Raw genomic sequence first — 22,065 nt, 5'->3', positions numbered from 1 at the left:
CCCTGCATTCCTGGATCTTTGATATCATCATTTACTTTGATTAAATCATCAAAATCAACTCACCTCCTCTACGTTGTCTGCATTTGGGTCCAAACTCCGTTATTACATCATGACACTCTGTTCTATTCAAACTAGAAGATAAAAAATGCTTAAATTTTTCTTATTATAAACGTAACATTTTCTTATTCCAGTTTTGCATAAAGGCACAAATAAACAACCAAACAATCGTAAAAAGGTTTTTTGTTTTTTTTTTAAATATCAATTTACACAAAAAGCAAAACATTTTTTTGTTTTGTTTTGCACATTTATCAAAAAACTTGTGGACTGATCCTACAACTTCGATATTTGGTATATAGAAATATTATTCATTCTCTTGTATGCTGCCGTATTTTCTTGGCCTTATGCTTCAGGTCATTGTCTTGTTGGAATGTCTTTACTTAGGTGTCTTTATTTTTCTGTACCCATATCCATCTCTGTCCTGACTGGTCTCTAATCCCCTGGGACAGATACAAATCTAACAGAGTGATGCTGTGTTGGACTGCAAAGGTGATATCAATAAAAGCTCTGTGTCTGGTTTCCTTCACACATGAATTTGGCTTTTGTGGTCATAGTTTTCTATCTTTGTTTAATCAGCTCAGAGGATTGAATTTTTCATGGCCTAAGAGTTATTCAGGTGTATTTTGACAAACTCCCAAACAGTGATGTTCCTTTTACTGGGAAATGGCTTCTGAACAACATAACAAAATGGTCACAATAGTGGATTGTTTCTCTGGCAGTTGTCCTTCTCTAATATGTCTCCTGGCTATCTCTACAAAGAGACTTTTTTTCATCATGATTTATGGCATAATGGTGACTTGTCTGGCCACAGCTCTGCTCTTTGACCATATTTCTTCAGTTTGATTTTTTCTATTTGAGAAAAAAAAGGAGCCACTGTGGACACTTAGTGCAGAAATGTATCCTTCCCCAGACCTGCGCCTTGACACACTCCTGCCTCGCACATATGCACCAAATTCCAAATAGGGCTCACCTGGGTGGTTTTACTGCTGCTAATGACAGCCTTTTGCCTTTTTACTCTTAGCTCTGTGTGTTGTATGCAAACCAACTATGTGTATGTGCTTAAAAAAAACATAGTAACACAAGTCCTGCTCGTGATAAGGAAAGAGAGGCAGTAAGGAAAAGGAGATCATGAACACAAGATTGGCACATATTGGCTTCTGTGTCTGGATGCATGCCTCACATCTATTGAGCAGGTGTTCGTCAGTGTGCCACGGTCAAAGTTGAACTTGCACACGTGCTTTGATTGGTGCATTGACAAATTGTCACAGAAAATAATGGGTTTCAGAGCACAGGGTTGCTGCTGTTGCACACTGTATGGAAAGGCCTTCAGGTTTCATGCTGTGTTTTGTTTTTTTCTCAACAGTTTTCTGAACACAGTTTCTTCAACACTACTCAAGTGAGCTTTTTCACCTCGTTCTGAGGTCACAAATAGGAAGCATGCAGAGGCATATAGATGAGACTCTTTAAACAGGGGTTCCAGGCAGATGCAGATTAAGGTTCATATTCATTGAAAAATAGGCTCTGTTGATTGCAGGCTATTAAGTAAAATAATATACATTAGTTGCAATTACCTTAGACAACCAACAACTAACTGCAATTATAAAAAAGCTCAATGTATTTTTTTCCTCACATTTAAAGCAATACAATGTAACTTCTCAAAAAGCCCACTATGGAGCTCCCCCTACAGGCTTGGAGGTAATGTACGGTTACACTGTCGTAAATACAACACCCTTTCGCTTTCACGTTTCACGTTTGTTGACGAACCGGCGAGGAGTCAGAAGGTGCAAGCTATGTTGACCGAGAAGGTAAGAGTAATCAAATGTACCTGGGAGCGTGAGAGGGGTCTATTTGTTTTTGCAGTAGGTGTGCCAGAAAGCAAGTCGAAGTACTTCCGCTCAGCTCCCGGGTCGCTACCGGGCCGCTACCGGCAGAGAGGCTGTGTTCGAAACCGCCTACTACATACTACATACTTGAAAACGGCATACTCATCGATCAGACAGTATGCAGAGCGTTTACACACAGTGCACTTCACTCCTGCCCGAGCCGAAATCAGCCGGCCTGAAAAGCTGATTTCGCTTAAGCTATAAACTCTGTAAATATATAACTTTAGCAACATTTGAAACATTTTCAGGCAAGGAAGTAGTCATTTAGACCCCCAAGGTGTTGAAAATATGACAAAATGCTATTTACAATTTTGTTCCCACGAATTCGGCGCTACTAAAGCTAGCCGCAGTGAGCAACGCACTTCCGGTTATGCCGTTTTGAATGCTCTCGTCCCGTTAACGGAATTTGACCGTTCAAATGGCGATGGGCGACGTCACGTTACGTTGCATCTTGGGTAGTTTGAGTGTGACAAGTAACCTCATGATGAATACTCAACATTTTGGCGAATCTAGTAGCCTATGCATCTAGTGTACATCCGGGAACTTAAAAAAGTATGACTAGTAGGAATAGTAGGAGAAGTAGGCGGTTTCGAACACAGCCAGAGTCTCTATTATGAGGAGAGAGAAAGCTGGCGGCTTTTTCCGGGTGGTACTGCACTCTAGGGGGAGCCAACGAAGCAGTGCAGAGCAGGCAGAACTCTCTGGTGGTACTATGAGATCCACCTTAGATGCAGCCACTGCTTTGCATAGAATTTTTTATATTTTTTCATTTTAATTTTCCTAAAGGCAGGATAAATGATCCTTTCAAACGGCACTTGGTTTGATTTTTTAGACTCACTAGATTTTTTTTAAATACACATTTATTGTCAGTATTGCATCACGAGTGACGTCACGCATGTGGCATCACTTTACGGCATGGTCAGTCCTAGCGTTGAGCTAGCAGAGAGGTTTTAGCTCAAATAGTTACAGATTTCAGCTCATGCATCCTGTTATGGGTCTGCGTGGCTAGAATAGGTACTATAAAGCATATTAAAGTTGTGGGCTTTGCTAACTTTAAGCTTTGGTTGTTGTTAGCAGCACCAGGTGCAGGTTAGCACTCTGGCACAGTGGACGAGTGCCGTAAAGCAGCCGGTCGTAATCAGCCGTGCGTTCTTCAGATTCCGTTAGCTAGATGCTAGCGAAGACTGACTCGCAAATGCCAGACCTGTAAGAAAACAGAAAGATATAACTCCCAGGTTATTGTACTTTTGATATAAATCCACATCCCTCTGTCAGAAATCACAGTAATATTTTCAGGTTTCAGCCGCTAGCAGGGACATTTTTTGAGTTATTAGCGCCAGCCCTATGGCCAATGGTCATTCTGCACTCGCTCGCCAGCGCCCCCAGACAAAATCAACTGAACTGCAGCCAAATTTTGTATAATGGGGTGAATAGGAAGCGGAACGGCTGTCTGTAAAAGGGCTGTGCTACCGGGCCGGTCCAGCAAAGTTACATAGCGCAGTTTTTCCAACTCAGACCCCCGAAGGGCATAGGAGACAGGCCAATCGTAATATTAAAATTCATTCTAGACGCACAATTTTTTTCAAGCTGCTATTTTAAGGTAGAAATGTTACATAGTATTACTTTAATAACAATATATTAAATATGAAGCAAGACAGACTTAAATTGTGTGGTTGCATACATTTCTTGCAAGTGTTTTTCAATTATTTCAAAGAAATGGCTGAGGTACTTCCAGAGTGTAACCAAAATGAAATGGGGCCTTATCTTTGATTATGCTAATTATTGCTTTATGATGCCTCATTAAGAGACAGTATTCTTTTTTTAAAGCACGCAAATGCTCTGCATTTCTGTCTGGAGTAGCTACAGAGCTAAACAAATACAAATGAGACTTCATTTTGACAACATAAAGAGGATAATTTTATTAATCAGGTCATTCTTTACATCTGTTTCTACAGATATACATTCAATAAATCCTTTGTATGGTTTTAAAGTGGGCAAACTGCATCCATACAGTCAGCTAACTTTCATGTTCACTCAGAAGTTTAGTGTTACAATGATTTGAAATGTTATTTGAAAAAGAACTCATTCAACAATTCCTTACGCATTACAGGTTCCTGTGTCGTGCACATACAAAGGAATAGATTTGGGTGGATAAACATGAAGAGATTTGTAAGTGTTAATGGCCTTTTTTATTTTTCAGTAACAAAAAACACACATCTTGCTATACCTAGATCATAAATACAGTCTATATTATAACCATTCACCTTGTGCTAAAATCAAAGCTGTGCTGCAGTTTAAAAAACATCTTAACATCAATAACATACAGGGAATTGAGCCTGTCTGTATAGATTGTTTACAATAAATGTTTACAGTGTTTTTAATGTCCCTGCTTTTCACAGAACCACGGTGTTGTATTATCGTTGTTTATATTACAGGAAAGAAACAGAGTGAATACTTATCAGACCATGTTGTACAGTTTTTTACATTTTAAAGTTGTTGGGAATCGCGAGGGCGTATGTTTTTGTGCATTAGCGTTGTTCGTTTGTGCCTCTCTACTAAAGCCTGGAGAAACAGAGACATTTAAAACAGGAAAATAAAACGTGCCATTTGAATAATGTTGTAAATAGCTCCTCTACATACACAATTACTCAGTCATTCATTGGTTATATAGATGGGTGTCATGGTTACCAATCACGTGTACAACAAAGAGCACAACACCACGGAAGTCAACATCAGCCTCACTGCCACCAAACTAACTGCAAATTCCTCCTGTCTTTCACTGTGTGCAGGATATTCAAACCACCTACAGGAGTTATGAGGCAGACAGCATAATCAACTGAAAGTTATGGAAAGAGAACCAAAAAGAAACAATATATTCTCTTTAGAGTGGGCGGACACACAGAATGAATATATTACATCAATGTGCGAACAGACCAGTCATCAGCGAGACAAATTCTTCAGAAGTTTAATGTCTCTGACATCATCTTCCACCAGTCCATCAACTCCTCCCGCTCTTCCTCCTTCCTCTCCAACAGAGACTCCAACTCAAAATCCACCTGAAGTGAAGGCAAAGAACAACATTGACACAAGTGAGGGGTAGGAAATTAATAATGCAGCAGTCGAAATTTTCCCTTTTTACAGCTTCCACTTTATAAACGTTCCACAAAATAGTCTTTTTCAGCATGAAAGTCCATTTTTCACTTTGTTAGACAAAAATTTTTTCAGAGAACATACTGTAAACGAGAATTTTCTACATGCATCAATCGATAGCACTGCCCCTCGTGTTATGATGTGGATCATTGGCTTGACAGTGACAGGTGTCTAGGTGAAAATCATACCTTAAATAATCATGTAATCATGAATGTTTGGTTTCATCTCTCTCCAGAAACCAGATCATTTAAATATTCGTCTTTCATGCTCACAAATATACCTGGACACTGGATGTTCACAGACCACTGACAAGCAGATTGTTTTGATTCATAACAAGTGCTTTGGGTATCTGACTACACAACTTTGTTGTGTCCTTCTCAAGTCGCCTTTTTAGAATGCTAAATGAACCACACTGTGAGTGTAATATAGAGATTGGTTGGTTCACTTGCTGGTGTGTCTTACCCTGGTTGCAGGGCTGTAGGAAACAGCCACCTTCTTGATGACAGTCAGGTACCCTGGGGAAGAAGCTGCCACTTTGTAGTTTCCTGGAGCCAGAAGGCGCCAATAATCTCCATCATTGGCTGCAAAATACAGACAAAGCAGCCAGTTGATGCTCCGCTGTGTAAATAATCCCACTCAAAGCCCTGACTGTTTTGATTTGCTCATACTGTACAGTCACGGTTATGTAGAGCACATGCACACAAAGGGATCGGTCTGAAAAAACGGTGTAGTACCTGCTATGTCCACAAGATAGAGACGTTGCAGTGTAATAGAATGAGCCCTCACTTAAAATGTGTTGGTTTTCTTTTGTAATTTTTGCTGAATAGTAATACCTGTGGTGATGTCATGGCCAATACCCTCCACAGAGATGGTGGCATTGGAGACGGGGTTACCCTGCAGGTCACGGACAAAGCCCTTGACACCACGGTGAACCTGCACACAACATACACACGCACACAAATATACAGATAAACAAAAAGAAACTGAATATCTTTTTAGGTTTTTGTGAGACTGGCACAGTATTATTTGGGGGGGAACGAGATCCATCCATCCATCATCTTCCGCTGGTCCAGGGATCGGGTCGCGGGGGCAGCAGCTTGAGCAAAGAGACCCAGACGTCCCTGTCCCCGGCCACTTCCTCCAGCTCTCCCGGGGGGACCCCGAGGCGTTCCCAGGCCAGCCGAGAAACATAGTCTCTCCAACGTGTCCTGGGTCTTCCCCGGGGCCTCCTCCCAGTGGGACGGGCCCGGAACACCTCACCGGGGAGGCGTCCAGGAGGCATTCTCACTAGATGCCCGAGCCACCTCATCTGACTCCTCTCGATGCGGAGGAGCAGCGGTTCTACTCCGAGCCCCTCCCGGATGACCGAGCTTCTCACCCTATCTCTAAGGGAGAGCCCAGACACCCTGCGGAGGAAACTCATCTCGGCCGCTTGTATTCGCGATCTCGTTCTTTCGGTCACTACCCACAGCTCGTGACCATAGGTGAGGATAGGAACATAGATTGACCGGTAAATTGAGAGCTTCGCCTTCTGGCTCAGCTCCTTCTTCACCACGACGGGCCGGTGCAGAGCCCGCATCACTGCAGACGCCGCACCGATCCGTCTGTCAATCTCCTGTTCCATTCGTCCCTCACTCGTGAACAAGACCCCGAGATACTTGAACTCCTCCACTTGGGGAAGGATCTCATTCCCGACCCGGAGAGGGCATTCCACCCTTTTCCGGCCGAGGACCATGGTCTCGGATTTGGAGGTGCTGATTCTCATCCCAGCCGCTTCACACTCGGCTGCAAACCGCTCCAGTGAGAGCTGAAGGTCACGGCCTGAGGACGCCAGCAGAACCGAATCGTCCGCAAAAAGCAGAGACCCGATTCTGAGGTCGTCAAACCGGACCCCCTCAACGCCCTGGCTGCGCCTAGAAATTCTGTCCATAAAAATTATGAACAGAATCGGTGACAAAGGGCAGCCCTGACGGAGTCCAACCCTCACAGGAAACATGTCCGACTTACTGCCGGCAATGCGGACCAAACTCTGACACCGGTCATACAGGGACCGAACAGCCTGTATCAAGGAGTCCGGCACTCCATACTCCCGGAGCACCCCCCACAAGAGTCCCCGAGGGACACGGTCGAACGCCTTCTCCAAGTCCACAAAACACATGTAGACCGGTTGGGCGAACTCCCATGCTCCCTCCAGGATCCTGCGGAGGGTATAGAGCTGGTCCACTGTTCCACGGCCAGGACGAAAACCACACTGCACCTCCTGAATCCGAGATTCGACTATCCGTCGGATCCTCCTCTCCAGTACCCCCGAAAAGACCTTACCAGGGAGGCTGAGGAGTGTGATCCCCCTATAGTTGGAACACACCCTCCGGTCCCCCTTTTTAAAGAGGGGGACCACCACCCCAATCTGCCAGTCCAGAGACACTGCCCCCGATGTCCACGCGATGCTGCAGAGGCGTGTCAACCAAGACAGCCCCACAACATCCAGAGCCTTGAGGAACTCAGGACGGACCTCATCCACCCCCGGGGCCTTGCCACCGAGGAGTTTTTTGACCACCTCGGCGACCTCAGCCCCAGAGATGGGAGGTCCCACGTCCGAGCTCCCCAACTCTGCCTCCTCATCGGAAGGCGTGTCGGTAGGATTGAGGAGGCCCTCGAAGTATTCCCCCCACCGACTCACGACGTCCCTAGTAGAAGTCAGCAGAGCCCCGCCCTCACCATACACGGTGTTGACGGTGCACCGCTTCCCCCCCCTGAGCCGCCGGATGGCGGACCAGAATCTCCTCGAGGCCGTCCGGAAGTCGTTCTCCATGGTCTCCCCGAACTCCTCCCAAGCCCGAGTTTTTGCCTCAGCAACCGCCGAGGCCGCGTTCCGCTTAGCCTGTCGGTATCCATCAGCTGCTTCCAGAGTCCCACTGGCCAAAAAGGCCCGATAGGACTCCTTCTTCAGCTTGACGGCTTCCCTCACCACTGGTGTCCACCAGCGGGTTCGGGGATTGCCGCCACGACAGGCACCGACCACCTTACGGCCACAGCTCCGGTCGGCCGCCTCAACAATGGAGGCACGGAACATGGCCCATTCGGGCTCAATGTCCCCCACCTCCCCCGGGACATGGTTGAAGCTCTGCCGGAGGTGGGAGTTGAAACTCCTCCTTACAGGGGATTCCGCCAGCCGTTCCCAACAGACCCTCACAATACGTTTGGGCCTGCCAGGTCTGACCGGCTTCCTCCCCCACCAGCGGAGCCAACTCACCACCAGGTGGTGATCAGTTGACAGCTCCGCCCCTCTCTTCACCCGAGTGTCCAGGACATACGGCCGCAAGTCCGACGATACGACTACAAAGTCAATCATCGAGCTGCGGCCTAGGGTGTCCTGGTGCCAAGTGCACATATGGACACCCTTATGCCTGAACATGGTGTTCGTTATGGACAGTCCGTGACGAGCACAGAAGTCCAACAACAAAACACCACTCTGATTCAGATCGGGGGGGGCGTTCCTCCCAATCACGCCCCTCCAGGTCTCACTGTCATTGCCCACGTGAGCATTGAAGTCTCCCAGCAGGACGAGGGAGTCTCCCGGAGGAGCACTCTCCAGTGCCTCCTCCAGGGACTCCAAAAAGGGTGGGTACTCTGAACTGCCGTTCGGTGCATAAGCACAAACAACAGTCAGGACCCGTCCCCCCACCCTAAGGCGGAGGGAGGCTACCCTCTCGTCTACCGGGGTGAACCCCAATGTACAGGCGCACAGCCGGGGGGCAATAAGTATGCCCACACCTGCTCTACGCCTCTCACCGCGGGCAACTCCAGAGTGGAAGAGAGTCCAACCCCTCTCGAGGAGGCTGGTTCCGGAGCCCAAGCCATGTGTCGAGGTGAGTCCGACTATATCTAGCCGGAACCGCTCAGCCTCGCGCACCAGCTCAGGCTCCTTCCCCAGCAGAGAGGTGACGTTCCACGTCCCAAGAGCCAGCTTCAGTAGCCGAGGATCAGACCGCCAAGGTCCCCGCCTTCGGCTGCCGCCCAGCTCACACTGCACCCGACCCCCATGGCCCCTCCCACGGGTGGTGAGCCTGCCGGAAAGGGGATCCGTGTCCTTTCTTCGGGCTGTGCCCGACCGAGCCCCACGGGCACAGACCCGGCCACCAGGCGCTCGCCGGCGGGCCCCACCCCTGGGCCTGGCTCCAGGGGGGGGCCCCGGTGACCCGCGTCCGGGCAAGGGAACACGGTGTCCAAACATAGTGTTCATCATAGGGGTTTTGTGAGCTGTTCTTTTGGGGAACGAGATGACATGCAAAAAATTTCAACCTTTAACTTGATCACCAAAAATAAATCCTAATTTAGATTTTAGACGAATCATGAGCTCTTTCTGAGCAAAGACTGTTCTCGCCAGACTGACTATTCAAATATTTGAAGGAATCGACATGTTTTTTTCTTCAGGCATTGTGATCATGCAAAGTAGCAAATATGTAGGAAGTGTTTATTTGTCATACCACAACAAAACCTCATGGGCAGTTCTGACTTTAACACTGTGAGACTGCAGTTCCTGTCCTGAAACCTAACGCCCATCAATACAAGTTTCTTTTTCTTGTTTATGATCAAGGTTTTCTTTTTTTTCTACTTTTTGCAATTAGTTCCTCTACCTTCAGCCAATCAAAGATCAGTAAATGTTCACTGAGTTATGACAACACTCAAAAGAGTCAGATCAGCACTTACAAACGACCTGTTTAGTCATTGAGGTTTGCAGGTTGTTGTGCAAGAGTCGTTTTTGGTGTTCTGGTTCACAGTACTGTTTCATTCACTTGAGATTTTAAGTATTATGTATGGTATCCATATTACAGAATACTCCCAACCTGTTCAATGTAGTTGACGAGGGAGTTGCGGTTCTGATCCCAGTAAGTTTTAAGATTGTCCTCATTTGGGAACTTGTCACAGCTGAGCTCCAGTGTGATCTCAAAACAGTTGCTGCTGAGGTAGTTGAAATCCTGCATACCTGTAAAGAGACAGTAAACCAAAAGAGAGCAACAATGATGTTAAGGTTGAGACACAAAATAGGAATGACAGCCAAACAGATTTTGATTAATTATAAGTAAAGAGTTATTTGGAATTTTAGAATTGAAATTGGCTATGTTTCACCTAAAAGTTTATTGAGGCACTTGAGTAACATATATCTGCTCCTGTGTCTATATGTCAAACATAAAGTGACCCTCAGATCTGCTGGACAATCAGTGACTTCAAAAGATCTGCTTCAACACTCATTTTTCAACTGTAAAATACATCTTGCATGGTACAAATGCCTCCGACTCAATGTAGCAGTATGTACATATATTGATTCTCTTTTTTGAATTTGTACTGCTGAACAAACCACCCGTGTCTGCCATAAAGCAGGCGCCCCTGCGTATGTGATCACATTGAATATACATACCATTCAGTGTCGGAAACTCTGCATTATTTTTCCTCTAAAATCAGTAAGGAGCGTAAACCTTGTTTTCCAGCAGTGACAATGCTGCTGTCAACATCAGAATGGTAGAGAACTGATAGAAAATCTTTCAACTTTCATGAAATCTTCAAAGATTCGCTTCCACATTTTATTTGTGTGTTGTAAATATAACGCAGGGCAGAGTACTCGGTGTTGCAGGTCTGCCGCAGAGTAGTTAAAAATGAATTAAGTGTAATACTTACATCACTTTTAAGTAATCAAGACAGTTTATGCTAAACAGTATACGTTACATGTTTTGATTATTTAAATCTATTAGCAATAACGCAACCTATCATTAAAAAAGTGTATTTCCATTAGTTTAGACTATGATGGATATAACAACTGTCTTGTTTTCATTATCTTGAATAAAGCTGTTTGTTGCAAATGTAACTACAGCAGCCCAGAGGGGGGAAACTGGCTCTAAAGTAGGCTTATTGAGGGGTTTTGCATTTTTCATGGCCATCATAGCTTTTCCTGCACACTTGAAAGTGGAGTTAGATATCACTACATCCAACATTTAATTTTGGACTTGAGAGCTCCAAACACAAACATGCCTTTTGGAAACAGGTTGTTTCTTACCTCCAGGCACACTGTACCAGGCTCCACCATTAGTGATGCCGTCTTTAAAGCTGGAGTCGTCATCATTCTTGCGGCAGGGGGGGCGGTGGGGGTCGGACATTACAGGGTTGTACATAGAGTAAGCTTTAGCCAGAGACTTGAACATCACATCATCTGGACTGGCACTGTACTCGTGGGTGGATCCTTAGAGGAGGCAATGATCGGACAGAGAACAAACAAGTGCAAAATGTTTAGACAGCAGCTGTAATAAAAATGTTAGCAGAAAAAACCTGCATCTGCTTCACATTAAACACGCGCCTGGTCGATGCATTTTGTTTGCTTAGTAATAAAGCTCAGGAGGCCGTCGTGAGAAACATTTTCCATGTGGTATAAATCTCATTTACAACATTCAGGAGAAAAACAAATCAAATGTTTGCTGTTTCAGTTGCAGCTCAAACCATAGTCTTGAAATCCAGAAAAAGGTCCTCATATAAAAGAAGGGAAAAGTTTGTATGCAATTTAATAACTGAAACAAAAGTCAAGGCATGCACAGGATTCAGGTTTGTGTGTGTATATACCAGTTCGAGTCTCATCATACGGATAGTTGGCAACAACATCTCCTCCGTGCAGGTTAGCTGAAAGAACGAAAGGGATGTCCATGACCCAGTGGATCACTGCCTTGGTCTCTGGAGCCAGCTGTAAAGGCAAAAAGTTTATTAAATCACAATTACTGATGCAAAAAAAACCTAATGTGCCTTCAGTCAAACCAAAGAGGCATTGTTTTATCTGAAATATTCTCATTTCCAACTAAAACAATCAAGATAATCTATAAGAACATCAAGGGGGAGCTGCATATGTTGAACATAATTCTCTGGATGTCCATTACTACCAACAGCCACTCATTCAATAACGTTCAAGGAAATTATCTAAGAAAATATATATTCATGACACATTCCAGAGGAATGAACTAAGTTGGTGCTGAGTTGCACAGACTGGGCAGAAAATTTATATAATTTGGTTTGACAACAGCCATATCCTTTAATCACTGAGACTATTCGATACCTTTGAGTTTTCATCGACGGCCTTCTTCATATTCTGCAGCAGGTGGTTGTTGGCTCCACCCTCCCGCTCGTTGAGGTAAATGATGCGGTCCAGATCAGGAAAGTTACGGTTCAGATCCACCCCCTGCGCATTGCTGCGGCCCACAAACCAATCCTTGATCTCTCCAGGCTGAACAGGAGACAATAAAAGACGCTTAGACAGAGACATGGGAATAAAGGAAGGACATTTACATAGAGATTTTGTCACATTGTGTGTGATCACCTGCGAGGCAGCCTTCTCAAAACCATCTGGGTTCATGGAGGGCATGATGTGGATGCGGGTGTTGTGGATGAGCTCAATGATGGTGTCGTTGCCCTGCTGGTACTGGTTGCAAAGGTACTGAGCCAAGTAGATGAGCAGCTCTCTGCCCACAGCCTCATTGCCGTGCATGTTGCCGATGTACTTAAACTCAGGCTCACCTGTGGTGAAACAAAAAGCAGCTGTTACTGTGTCACACAATTTTACGTGTTCAAGCTTATTCTGACAAATCTATTCAGATTTCCCAGAGAAACGCAACACTGAACTGGAGTGAGGCAGAAAATTCTCTTCTATATCTTTTTTTCTTTTCTTTTTTTTAAATGCACAAATCTGACAACAACAGTCTACAGCATAATCATGTTTGTAAAAAGGAAAAGAAAAAAGAAGATTATTCTCAGTAGTCGTGGAAAAAATTCTGTATCCAAATCTCTGATAAAGCATTCTTATTTGCTATGGAGGTTAACTCGACACACACACACACACACACAGACACCACACACTTAGAACAGGATGCACACAATGCAACAGTGACGAACACACTGACTCATCAGCTGAAAGGTTAAACAGAACTGAACACTGCTGCCCAGAGCTCCATTTTGACAGAAATGACTGAGACACAGTGGATTAGGGAGAGACATTGTCACTTATTGTTCAGCTTAGTTCAGAGCAGCCTGCTGGTGACAGGTCTGAAATGCAATTCCCTGAGGATTTCACTAAAGGACATGTTAGAATCTCAACCAAACATCATCTGGACAAGACACTGCATATAAAATGCATGATGTGTGGAGCACACATATTCATGCGGTCAAAAGAAACAGAATTCTAGCGGTACGGAGGCAAACACTCATGATTTTAACATTTCGCATGATGAAGACATCTACATAAGCGGAAATAAATAATGCTGATTCATATGTGATAACCATCATGGTTCAAATAGTTCCAAGTATGTGTCTTTTCGGAACATTTTAAAATATGACCTGCTTTCAGTGGTAAAATGCGATATAGGTTTTTTAAAGCATGCATACATGCATTCTGATTATAAATGGATTTTGGGAGCATCCCATCACGTGCTGCAGAAGTAAACATTTCATTTCAGAAACTTATTCTGGTTTTGAGATGTCCTTTTGGTGTCACTGTGGCATGAAAACAGCTTATCAAGGTTTCTGGAGGTTCTCTGACGTTACAGATAGCAATGAGTAATATGGTGAGACACAACTTTGCACACGTGATCTGCAAGTGTGTGTGCAAGAATATGAATGGACAAATATTTGAGTCGATTTACAGTTACAGCTTGAATGTGCCATTTAACCAGAGCACTATCATCGTCCCTGTATGCTTATAGAGGAGCAGAGTCCAGTTATTTAACAAAGTATATCTAACAATGCTGTGGACTGTATGAGGAAGCATTCAAGACATTCTGCCCCTTCATACTTCCTCTGTGAGCTGAATTCACTGCATAGATGTTGTCTTGAGGTTACATGAATAATGACTTTGTCAGATGATGCTGCAGTTGCAAAATCAAGATTTTACTAGTTCAGAGTGACAGTCTGGAACTGCTCTAAGTGACCACGAGTTTACACGTAGTCTTAAAAAGAATAAGAGCATAATTGGAAATTTGGCCGCAATAATATACATGCAGAGTGATTTCATCCCCAACCTTGTGATCTGGGTATGCTTGTTTGCTTTTGAGAAGCTCGATTTCATATGATTTCGGCTGGACTAACATGTTTTTTTCCTCTTCTTGGCACAATGCTGCTCATTTTGAGAGCTAAACCAAAGTCGGGCGCCTAATTTGGGAATCCAGTTTCATTACTCTATCATTCATAACGCAGATGTAACAGGTATTTATCATATTACCCATGTCTTTTCATTGATATGACTGAAATTATTGCTCTATATTTCCCATAAAATTTAGCTGCTGTCTTCAATATTTATTGGAAGTGTGTTTTGCTGTTGATATGACAGAGTAGATGAGATATTAAACAGAAAAAAAACATCCTTACAATCAAGAACATAAGAATACAAGGATTCTTTTCTTATTGATTTACACATATACTATACTTGTGTCATTAAAAATTCTAATAGGGTCTGAACTTGTTTCGTTGATTACACACTACATAATATAGTGGAGTGTGGATTGTGTTAGGCATGTTAGGGACAATACCGAAGTTCTTCTCCTTCTTTCCTTTAATACAGGCGATATATATTTTATATTTAAGTGCTATTTCTGTCCTTATGCTCAGTAATTTTGCGTTCTAGTGGCTCCCTTTCCATCATCTGTTTTACATACTAATTAGCCTTTCACTCATTACTCTAAGTCTCTTCATCTATACAAATACAAACAAAACACACGTTTGAGACAGAGACAAATTGTTCTTTGGACCCATACAGACCCTTCTAAAAAACAAAATTGGCAGCATGACAGAATGACAGTATGAGCTACAACATGCTGTGCAAACTCTTTTGATTAACTACAAACTGAAGAGTAATGGTTCTCTGTTGCTGTTTGAGAACAAAGGACATTCTTTGAGTGTTGATGACAAAAACACTCTTTTGTGCAGTTCAGTGATGAGTTATGAAACATAGCTCAACGACGGCAGATGGTGAGGAGAGTGTGTGTAGGTTTGTGTGTCTGGTTGAAGCTGTGGGGTTCCTGCTTTTATAGACGGCCTTTGTGTGTATTTTTATTGCGCTGACCGCGGCTCGGATTTGGCTGTTTCCAGGCCTTTTTTTTTCACCTCATTAATATCAATCTAGCAACTGGAATATTGTATAATGGTAATGCTTTCAAAATGTAATTGTACATGTGTGTCAGGATTTTCATCTTTGGCAATTCATTTTAGCTAATTTCTTGGAATGTTTGATGTGATGGCAAAATAACGCCAGCGGCTTTTTGAGTGAGTAGCGCACACACGCACACAACGCCCAGCACACATCTGGTAGTCAGGTTATTTTTAAATGCTCAAATCTGGTTCCTTCGCTCTGAGTTGTAACTAATGATTTCAAGACTACAAATAACTCTTTCCCTCCTGAGATTGGTAAATGGATTTTACAGACTGACAAACACACACACACACACACATACACGCACTTTGAAGTTGTATTTTGCCAAAATGAGTTACTTTGATTCAAGCTATTAAACACATGTTCCATATCTGAAAACCTTCTCTTTCTCCTATAAGAAACATGTTTTCTAGTTGTTGATACCTGTGTTTGCGTGTGACACATCACAGAGCTGTACATGTTTTCTACATGTAGAACACAAACAGAAACCCCTCAGGGCCAACTCATGTTTTGTTTTTAAAATGTGTGTTTTGGGTAATGTGTGCAGTCAGGTCAAGAAAGAGGAGAGGTATTGATAATTTACTGCTTAAAGTCTGCATAAACAACATTCATATTCATACCATTAATTATTTTTACTGATTCACTCCTTCATAACAGCCGTTTTTGTTCTTTTTACAAGCACAAACACTTCTCCCTCGCATTTCAATTTATTGCTCTATTGTCGAACGTTCAGTGCAAAACTAAGCTTTCATCCCGTCACAAAAGAAGATAATAATAGCCAAAGCCAAAGAGCCCATGAGAGTTGTTCATATCAAAAATACAGTTATTTTTAAACAGCTCGGTTTTTAAATGTAGGGGACGGCATGTGATACTATGTGTAGGACAATAAAGTCCCAAAAGTTATTGTTTATGAGTAAAAGCAGTTCATATGGGGTAAATTCACAAGTGGGTTTTGTACATGTTATGACAAAGTAGACATCCTTCACCAGTTAGACTCCGGCACTGGCAAGCACACAAAGGAAAAGAACATTTAATTATGCAGTGTTTTCACCATCATCAAAATTGATAAATACTGATTGACAAACTGTTTATGAAGCTGTCTTCTATTTTATCTATTTGTTTATTTACATATTCTTTTTACAGATACAGGCTTTACCCAAATGTTATTTTCATTTTCCTTCAATCTACTTTTTTTTAAATTCAACTATTAACATTCCAGTCACATAAAATCTTTTTCTTTCATGTCAAACAGTCCAAAATGCAATCTGTTTTCACTGATTTACACATAAAAACACGTGTAAATAACAAACCTTTGAATTAAAAAAGGATTAAAGTTTTCTGTATGACTTATTAATGAGGACCATTTCACAAGTGTGCAATACCATACCTGAGATACTGAAATAGTTTGTGTGAGAAAGAAAAGTTATTTTCACACTTGTGAAAAATTATATTGATCGTGTGTTGTGAGAAATCTAAAAATGCTACAGGCCCTCCCTTTAACTCCGCTTGATTTCTGCTTCCAAAGGGTGAATATAACACGAAAAACGTGGGTGCTGCAAGGAAAACAAATCATCCCGCATTTGTCCAAAATTCGTAGGCTGTCGGACAGGTGATCAATACAGTTTCCTTGGTGACCACGTAATAACCCGGCGACAATGTCATTTGTTAAGCAGTACATTAGAGTGCTCTCAGTTGCCGTGGCAACCCTGACAGGTGCAGGTGCTTAGGGAGACAAATCAACTGGAATATTGAGTAAACACACTCTCAATCCAGGTCTGTCTGTCTGTCTCGTTCGAGTAAACCCACTATCACACTCATTTACAGGTAGTTGGTTAGCTCCCGATGACTGCCAGCTCTGACATCTCCTATCACAGGCAAGCAGGAGAGAAACAGCACTGATGTGTTGCTCTTCTGGATCGTATACCATCTTCGTGTTATGAGCCCGAGTCTCAAAAAAGGTAACTCGCTTTCCACTGTTGCACAAGCGTCTGTGAGTCAAAGACATTCATCACATCATTTTCAAAAAGCATATCGTTCTGACCTGAGTTGTTGTTTATGGTTACATGGAACAACATTTCCAAAAAATGGTAACTAACAAAGTAACTACAGTTCAATATCTGGTAAAATGACTTACTTTTCAGTCAGCTTGGTCTTATATAATTAAATCTGTGAAAGCCCACATCACAAAGCAACTATTGTGTAAAATCTGAATGACTTTTTTTCTGTCATGTGACTGTTAAGTTTCTTGTAGTGCGAAGTTGGAAAGGTGTTGGTGGCTTAAATATGAAGACTTTTGCCCTGGTGACAAAGGTACAAGTTCCATCTGGTGCCATTATGTTTGTAATAGACTTAATTCTATTGTCGGTACTCAGTTAGTTTCCTTTTCAGCGGCTGCATGCCACCATTATGTTTCATGTTCTTTGTAGACTTAAGTGTCGTTTTTCATTTGTGCAGAATTGCATGAAAATTAAAAAAACAAACTTTTTTTTGCTTCCTGCAGAGAGTATAGGAATAGAAAATGTTTAAACACATCAGAAGAAAAAGTACTCAGAAGTCTACAGACAGCAGGGGGATGTGTGGGGTGTTTGATGTATTATTGATGATCTCCAGCTGATGCTTTGCTCTTTCTCTCTTCGTCTTTCCATTTCTGCCCCTTCTTTATTCCCTCTATGTCTCTTGCCCAACCCTTTTTTTTCTCCCTCATCACAATTGCACTCATGACATATGCCGTTTTTTCAATCATCATTCCTTCTGTTTTTATCTCTCTTTTCCATGAAGTCCTCCTCCATCTCAACAGGAAGAGGCTCCTATTCTTATAAGGGAAAATGACCAGTTTTATGAGCTTACACTCCTTTCTCTTCCACATTAATGCCATATGACCCTGCTCTATTCAAAAGCCACTTCATAGTCAGTATATGATATGTCACATGATATGAGATATTCAGCGTGTCTCACTGCTCTGCACTCTAACTCGGTGTGTGTATGCATACTCACTGGGGAGTTCATTCTTCCGCTGATAAAACAGTTAGCTGAGGAGTCATATGACAGTCTCTACAACATGAAATGGTCTACATAATATTAGATGGAAAATTGCCTCATACTGACATTTTTTTTGTTATCACCTTCATAGCCTATTATGAGATGGGGTTTCTCCTAAAATCAAACGTTTTGTAAATGGTTCCAGACATGAGAGTCAAAAGAGTTTGGCCTCATTTTCTCTGAAAAGAGACCCCTCCTTTTGTTTTATCTCAAATACACAAACAACTTAAAACAACTTTAAGAAGTGAATACCTTCTTTAATGAAAAAGTATGGCACTCAGACCCTTTACTTGAAAAAGAAACATAGTTATTTAAAGTGTTAATTGTTGCATTATCAAAACTGTCACATTAAGTGTTCTTAAAGTATCATAAGTTAAAGTATTCATTGTGTTTGTTCTGTTAGAATTCATTACATGTTCTGTATTAGTAAATAGTAAATAGTAGATTTCATTCAAATAAATGAAGGCATAACCCAGAATGAGGCAACTGTGGTGATTGAGCCCATAGCCCACTGATTAAACTGCTGCAAAGTTTAAAGATTTCCAGTGTTGTGAACAGGGTGTCCGTGGCAACATTCCTTTAAACTGCCTCTGTTGTTAATACTGCAATTTGTTGCCTGAAATTTTCAGGGTTGACATTTTAATCAGTAGTAAGGATTATAGTCAGGCAGATGCTCCAGAATATGAAGCCTACAAAAAAAAAATGGTGAAAATGGTGCTGAAGCGGAAGATTGTTTATCTGGAAATCAATCAGCACGTGTTCGTTTTCTGTTGCAGAGTTAGAAGACAAGACTGGGAAACCAACTATATCCACACCAGTGATCACTTTTCAAACTGACTTTATTAGCCAATTGCTGCAGAAGTTCCCACCAAGTTAACAGGAACAAAGGCATCTAAATGCAGAAGCATTTCTTCCCACCTGGCAAATATTAGTCTAATAGTCACCAGAAACCAAAAAGACTACAAACCAGTCATTTTGGTCTCCAGAAACTCCTAAAGGGAAACTATCTTTCTTAGCTGCTTGTAGGAGTCACTCATTTGTGGGCTGGCTCAGCTCTTTAAAGCACAAAACGAGTACATGAAAACATGTTTCCCAGCTCTGTATTTGCTTAATGTAACATGGGTTAGGCTAACCAGAAACTTGGGATTCACTCCTGGCAGTAGAAACTGGAGATGTTTCCCTAAAAGGAGAATCCAAACTAGAAACAATGTTCCGTAAAGACCAAACTCCTGATCAAACACACGACAATAATTACATGCTAATTTGGGTTTTTGGGTTCTCTCAACTGTTTACCAGTAGATAATGAGTGACTTGCTACATCGTCAGCCTATGCTTCTCATATGTTCCGACCTATATGCAGTTCCTGAATATAAATATGTAACCAGTGTTTACACTCTTGACTCCAGACAGTTCCTGTGCTGCAGTCTATGACAGATGGCTGTTTACTGACAGATGCATCAGCTCAGGACCATCGTCAGCCAGCCAACCACGGGCAGCCAATAATCTCAGTGCACTAAGCTGATCTGTTACCCTGGCAACCGCTATTTCAGCTCCACCTTTGATTGAAGCAGAGTCATACAAAAAATCAGAGGAACATCCTAAAAAGAGATTAAGAATTGGAGGCTTTATTCTATAAATCAAATACACACATCCGTAGTTATTTTCTCTCCTTCATCTAATAAGTCTCTGGAACTCTTCTCCCTCTTTCATTCCCAGCTTCATCCCGCCCTCTTTTGACGTGAATGTTTTGCTCAGCAGAACGGGGGGGGGGACCACAAAGCGGTGGACGGGAAACTCATCTGGTAGTAATAAGGGCTCCACATTGCTACTGTGACTCATGCCGGCGCACGCCCACCAGACTATTACAGGCTTATTTAGTATGTGCGGTCATTAGTCTGTGTGACTCTGTGGGCTGAGTTGCACATGAAACCTGTGGTGCCCCCTTTAGACCACACAAACACACCCAGAGAAGGAAACACACCTATATTCAACAATTCTCTGTGACCGAGAGTATATAAAATAAAAAAATCCCACAAAATTCACAGTCTACTGTTTTATGCAGTCATTGCAGAGTTCTTTATTTTGGCTCCTGTGTTAGGATTACTGAGAAGATATTAGTGACTTCCTGCTATTTGACACAGTTAAAGCTCCTGCTGGAGAGTCAGACAGGAATTACTGAACTACTCCGAAACAGTCATTAAAGGATAAAAGAAGTACAGGCTAATCCATTAGAGTTGCATTATTGCTCTATAAGTACCAAACATGCTTGTTAATTTGTTTTCAGGCTTACAGGCAACGTGTTGTTGGGTCAGGTCAGTCTCTGATTTAGGTGTTAAAATGGTCAAAGGTGCACATTTGTTTTGGTTTACTGTTGGAAAATGTTTCTAATATCATACCAAAATGTCATAATGGAGTATTTCTACAATTCATTGAGCCCTATCCAAATTTATTCGAACTCTAACATTAAAAAAAACAGACATCCCTCAATGGTAGATAGTTGATGCATATCAGAAGTAGAGCATCCCAGGACAAGATCAGTTTTTAATTCTATCTGGAGCCATTTCGTTTCAGTCTATGTTTGACAGTTTTCGGAAACAGCTGTTACAATCATATGATGAATACCTTACAGCTGTGTTCCTCAGTTGGACAATGAAGGCACCAGAGAAATCAGCACGGTTTTGTTGTTGTAGCTGCTGTCCCTGATGTGTCATATAACAGTGTCAAATCTTATGGTTTCCTTCAGCCAGAATAAAATGTTAAGGAGAAGATGATAATATTTGGGATTGCAGCTTCCAAACGAAACCATTACTGCACAAAACTACCCGTAGTACTTTTTTATTTGTTTAACATTCAGTCCATGTCTGTTGAGGCCTAAACATTTCAAGATACACTTGATTTTAACTGGTTAGGATAATACACAGCGTATTCAGCCGTGGCGTGATCCAACGCTTTTGGAGATGTTTTCACGACTCAGGAGGACAAGCATGAAGAGATCCTTATCAGCGATCAAAATGGCGGCTTTGTGTTGCAGACACCCCAATCTATCATCTAGACTGCTGTGAGGTGATGATGCAGCAGGCCCTGCGCCTGCACAGCACTAAACACCTGCGCTCTACCTTTCCTGGTCTCGGGGGGGCATCATCCACACAAGTCGTTTCTACACGACACAAAAATGGGCATCATCAAGCTGCTATGCGCAAAAGTGTGCTATGCGCCTGTCTCATCCCAGTGGTTCCTACAAATGGAGCGAGAACAATGGGATGCGGAGTACAATTACCGCATTATAAAGCAGACTTTATGTATGCGTAAAACTGACCAGCCTCGTGCGTCCCAGGGTTGTCGGACATCTCCAGCACCAGCAGCTCGCGGCCCTCGAAGCTCTCTCCAATGGTGTAGATGCGGGTGATGGTAGGGCACTGCAGCCATACCGACACCAGCGCTTTGCGAAGCTCCTCATAGCGATGATACTCGAAGGAGATCTCGCCGTCGTTACTGGCTGCGCTGGCCAGGGCGACCACCGCTGCCCCGCATAAAACTACCGAAAGGAACGATTTCATTTTGACGCGTCCTCGTTTCACTAAGCCCTGTCTGCCTGCGGCTTGGTTCCAAGCCTTATCTCTGCGCTGCAGCCTCGCTCTGGGATATAAATATCTCTCTGCCTCCCTCACGCCTTCCGTCAGTGTGTGATGCGCTACTTTACCTGAGCAGAGCGCAGACTCTGAAACTTCGATGTAAAGCCAGATGGAAGATTCGTCTATCCGG

At 42.8% G+C, this 22,065-nt stretch overlaps 1 protein-coding gene across 1 annotated transcript; it reads right to left on the bottom strand.

The window, feature by feature from the left end:
- Positions 1-3,833: 3,833 nt before the first annotated feature.
- cpe (carboxypeptidase E) lies at positions 3,834-22,007 on the bottom strand. Its single transcript, XM_075463201.1, has 9 exons — positions 21,620-22,007; positions 12,445-12,641; positions 12,184-12,351; positions 11,700-11,817; positions 11,143-11,325; positions 9,938-10,077; positions 5,924-6,023; positions 5,553-5,671; positions 3,834-4,996 (listed from the first exon to the last, which is right to left on the bottom strand). Exons 1-9 carry the CDS (start codon positions 21,858-21,860, stop codon positions 4,898-4,900), a joined length of 1,365 nt encoding a protein of 454 aa, XP_075319316.1. The 5' UTR covers positions 21,861-22,007; the 3' UTR covers positions 3,834-4,897.
- Positions 22,008-22,065: the final 58 nt, after the last annotated feature.

This window comes from Odontesthes bonariensis, chromosome 4 (assembly GCF_027942865.1).
Source record: "Odontesthes bonariensis isolate fOdoBon6 chromosome 4, fOdoBon6.hap1, whole genome shotgun sequence".
NCBI classification, from domain to species: Eukaryota; Metazoa; Chordata; class Actinopteri; order Atheriniformes; family Atherinopsidae; genus Odontesthes; species Odontesthes bonariensis.
Note: the sequence above shows the minus strand (reverse complement) of the source record. Positions and strands in the feature narration are given on the sequence as shown.